Here is a 4,783-nt window from a genome sequence, read left to right on the forward strand (position 1 = left end):
TGCATTTACCTTATGCATTTCTACCTCATTATGTAAATAAGGTGGGCGGTCCTTCTTGGGTCACCTCCTYTCCTATTTGTCAACAGACAGGACAGACCAGGAACGATGTGCAGATCTACTGTGCATGCTGTTGCTGCCTCAGTTTAGCTTAAAGTTTAAAGTTTAGTTTAAAACAAAGACACAGGTAAGTGTTTTCCTTTATACCTTTGATTTTTACCAACTGAGCCAACATGCCACCCTGGATTTAACCTATTAAATAATTACAGTATGAAGGCCTTATGTCACAAATTGTTGTTGATGRTACTTTACTTATGCTGATAATTATATTCAATATTTTTTTTCTTATGGCAAAGTGAATATGTGCTCTCTTTGTGAGATTTAATTATTCACACTGGTTTAATTTTTCATTCTTACACCAAAATGTTCAGCAAGCCTTTTAATACTTTTTTACCTAGCCTATACTTTCAGCTTTTAATTAATCTTTTTGCTACTATTGACTAATGTTAGCTGCTTTTACTTTCTGGCTAGTTTTTGCTAACATTTTGCTACTTGTAGATAGTGTTTTGCTTTTATCAGGTTTTAGTAAATGTTCTGCTTCTTTTAGTTTTAGCTACTCAGTATTAGCTTCTTTTGCAAATTTGCCCTTCCCACTGCATTTTTACTGTAAATAAAAACATTTTAGATGCAGTTTCTTATGGCAAGGTTTTGATTTGATTTATCAATTTCACATACTAATGAAATGTCTGTATTGTAAGGTTAAATTTGCTTTAGTGAATTGTTTTACTCAATTTATTTAAACCCTCAGCCAACAAGCTGTAACAGAGTTGGAGCACATACAGTCGATGATTGTTCAGAGTTCAACTTTAAAGCATACGAATCCTCTAAAGGAATCGGTTTTGTAACTTTTACTTCACACTTGAAATCATACCTGAATACAGGAAGCACAACATCCTGCACAACATGATGAGATTTGGCCCTTTAAACAATGCGTTGCAATGAATGCCCGCAAACACACATGTGTATAATCACTTATGTTCGTCCTGCATGCCTTGATGTACAGAACACTGCAATACTTTCGTACCAAGGTCAGGCAGGTGGCCATCTGTATCAGTAGCACTGAGGACCCCTGAGGTTTACGGTTAGTTAACGAACACATGCTGCTAACGAACAAGTACATCTGCCTCATTAAGAGCTTGTGAATATTTCACGACAGTGTTTGCTGAAACCGTGTCAGAAAGATATGCAGATATCGCAGGTCTGTTCGCAGGCGCTCGTACTCTCATTGCTGTGGATTTGCATGAAATCATCAATTCTTTATGTTTGTCTGGAATCTCAGAAAGATGGGTGGTGTCATATTTTCTCTCAGACTCTTTAATATTTAATGTGAACACTTACAACAAATTGTCCCCCAAGGCCAGTTTCTGCATRAATCCAGTGGAAGTGGCTGGGATGCTGGACTGAAGTTTATTACAGCCGCATTTTATTGAAACACATTTGCGGTGATATATTTGTTAAAGGGCAAGTTGTGTCATTAACATTTTTCTTTCACACATCAGGGTGTGTTGTCGATTTAGATGGTGGGAAATAATTCTTATTTATGGTTACCTTCATTATTTGGCATCGAGGAACTCAACTAAATCAATTCAACAGTGGTCTAAAATTAGTAAAGAAGAACCTTGAAAGTCTCTGCAGCTCCTTACAACTCTTATTAAAATGGGATGGTTTTCCTGCAATGCGCCCTGTGTTGTTCACATTTTAACATAAACCCAACACACACAACCTGTTCATCATGGCACCACCTGTAGAGCAGGGATGTCAAACTCCAGTCCCTAATAACCACTAATCTGCATGTTTTAGATGTTTYCCTGCTCCAGCTCACCTGACTTAAATGAATGAGTCACTAAGACATTTTTTCAGAACGTGATGAATCACTCAGCTAAAATGTAATTTAGTAGTAGGGTGGCAGTGTGCCACATCAGTTAGAGCTATTGCCACACAATAGGGGAGGTCACAGGTTTGCCTCCTCCATGTTTATGTGGCCTGTTTTTGATTGCATTTTTCTTGTTACATTGTTTTACAGCAATAATTTGTTAGGATCATTTTGATTTTGTTTCATTAATTTTATTATGTGCTTAACTGTATTACTTCCTGTGTTTCTTGCCATTTCTAATAGCTACTCTTTGTTTCAGACACACCTGGGTTCAACAGTTTGCCAGTTACTTACATTATCAGTTCATCTCCCTCAGTGTAAATTCTTTCTGGTTTCCTTTGTTTCCTCTCAGACCATCGTTATTCTTTTCTCATCCTGCTGTTTATTACCGCACCGTGTTTTGTTCCACTTCAATTTAATTCCTTGACGACCTGCTTTGTGAGCTCATAGTTCAGTTAATGAACCTTCATTTGCTCCCTATCCTCCCACGTCTGATGCATTTAGGTCAGGCTACAAGGCTCCACGGGTTGTCGTGCAGTAACTGACAGTTTTGCCAATTCTCCAAACATTCTCTGCCAGAAATAAGTTTAACAGCTGCAGCTTGTGACCTTTCCCACATGGTCAAGGGTCTGCAACCTGTGGCTCTAGGACCACATGTGGCTCTAAGTCCCTCAGCCGTGGCTCACTGTTGCTTTGACAAACATGAACACAGTGTAAATATTATTTAAATCCAAATTAACAGCAGGAAAGGTAGTTTAAGCAAGTTTCCTGGGAATTAAATTTTAYATTACAGAATGATACTGATAATATAAAGAGCTTAGAAGTTCGATCTTTCTGTGCTAATGATTTGATAGCCTGGTTAAGCAATTCATTAATCCATCTTTAAGAAAACTTAATACACAAACAAACATCAAAATGCTAACATGATGAGTGGAAACAAAGAGCAGTTTTGCACAAATATGACAGTTTTGTATATTATGAAACTCTGAAATACTACAATTTTTTCCAAAAATAAAGCAAAGCTTGCCTTTGACATAATGTAAAATAAACAAAGTAAATCAATGTTTCTGCCATTATTAAAATAAATCAGAGAGTCAGTTAAACATTTAAAGAACTGGGTTATTTAATTTTTTCTGCTCTACTGTATAATTTCTAAGTTGTAATAGTAATTTATTAAAAGAAAGAAATAAATAAACAGAAAGAAATTATATATCTCTGAAGTGATTTCATTTATGTAACTTCAATCAGTTATTTAAAGAGTATTGCGGCTCTGAACAGTTGCAGAAAAGGCTCTTGACCGCTGCACACCGTGATACCGCCAGTATGGGAGGAGGCGCTGTCCGTGGTGCTGAATCCACTCAGGTTTTATTTTTTATTTTGACGGAACGCGACACGCTGGCGGTGCTCTCCGTGGTGCTGAATGCATCACAGCCCCGAGTACAAAGTGCGAAATCTGCAAAGCCATGAACACCAGGCAGACTGTAACTTCCTCTTCWTCACGCCTCCTAATTAGTTATTAGTTATGCTCAACACTAAATATTGCTGACCAGCTGACCMCTCCCCTGCCCTCACCGACTAACCCTTTATGGGTCAAAGAATTTACCGTCCTTCACTTCGATTTCCAGCTGTCACATCAGAACTCGTCATTTCCCACCACAACCACGAGGTTTTTTTTTCCTTCTTCTTTCTTTCTTCCCTGGAGTGTCGTGCACGCGTGAGTGTGCGCAGACACGCATCACACCTCGTCAGGACCATTTATTTATTGGCGCGGTTCTGCTGCTACTTTACGTTAATTACTCACGGTTTCTGTTCTCCACTCAGCTGCCTGCTTCCTTTGTCAATCAGCGCAGCGGTTCTCAGTGAGCCGCTCTCCAACAGGGATGTTTGGATCTCAGCACAAAGCTCTAGATCTCCCAAAGCCCTCAGCAAACCCACACAAAATCATTTAGAAAGGAAAATACACGTTCTACCCTTACTTCTAGTCTTGTAAAAACATCTAAATGGTGACTATAAACCACGACAMGAAACAAAAGCTTCAGTAAAACAAGTTGATGCGGATTTTCTGTCTTATATTGGTCTATGTGAACTTTAAATAAGTCTAAGATGCAGTGGTTCTTCAAAAGAGCCTTTTTTTTTTGTAACCGTGGCAGGATGATTTCTGAGAATTTACACACAACGTGATAATAAAACCGACTGCAGTAGTAAGTTTTAAGCAGTGCACTCACCTCACTGGGCATCCCAGCTAACATCACAAGAAGAAACATGGCACTGAACAGATGCATTTTTGTCGAAATGATAGCGTCCCAGTCAGCAGCACTTCCAGCAGGTCTCTCTGCCTGCCCCCACCTCTCTCCTCTGCTCTTGGTCCCTTTACTGGGGCGGTTTCTTCAGATGCACAGGGATTCCTTTAACGCTGTGTGGGCTGTGCTCCAGCAGCCTCATCACCAGGACGCGCGGCAGCCCTCTCTCTGCGTGGCTCGGCGAACGCGACCAGCCGCTTGTTTTGTGTGCGCTGCATAGACTCTGGATCCGACCGAGCGCTCACTGACAAGAAGGAAAAAAATAATTTAAAAAAACTATCCTTAGATGMTATGAATTGTGCTCAGACAGCGGCCCCCCGCCCCTTCCCACCTGCAGAATAACTGCGACTGGACTGGGAGAGAGACGGAGAGTCGCAGAGGTTGGAAGGTGACTGCTGCGCTTGCGGGGCGCGGACGCTGGGAGCAGCACGTCTGTGCGCCACGAGACCTGGAAAACAAGTGCAAGGCTCCATCCGAGCGCGGGCGTGCACGCGCGGGCGTGTGCGAGTGCACGAGAGGAACACAGATTGATAGGAAAGCCTTAATATTAATA

At 40.7% G+C, this 4,783-nt stretch overlaps 1 protein-coding gene across 2 annotated transcripts in view; it reads right to left on the bottom strand.

Moving 5' to 3' along the window:
* olfm2a (olfactomedin 2a) overlaps window positions 1-4,646 on the bottom strand; it is a 58,723-nt gene extending 54,077 nt beyond the window's left edge. The window contains exons 1-2 of one of the 2 annotated variants that reach the window (XM_014024583.1): window positions 4,562-4,646; window positions 4,156-4,474 (exon numbers count right to left, since the gene is read on the bottom strand). In XM_014024583.1, coding sequence (XP_013880037.1) covers window positions 4,156-4,212 — 57 coding nt within the window. In that variant the 5' untranslated portion in view covers window positions 4,213-4,474; window positions 4,562-4,646. The other variant, XM_014024575.1, reaches the window with a different exon arrangement.
* Window positions 4,647-4,783: the final 137 nt, after the last annotated feature.

This window comes from Austrofundulus limnaeus, unplaced genomic scaffold, assembly GCF_001266775.1.
Source record: "Austrofundulus limnaeus strain Quisiro unplaced genomic scaffold, Austrofundulus_limnaeus-1.0 Scaffold4, whole genome shotgun sequence".
In the NCBI taxonomy this organism is placed as follows: domain Eukaryota; kingdom Metazoa; phylum Chordata; class Actinopteri; order Cyprinodontiformes; family Rivulidae; genus Austrofundulus; species Austrofundulus limnaeus.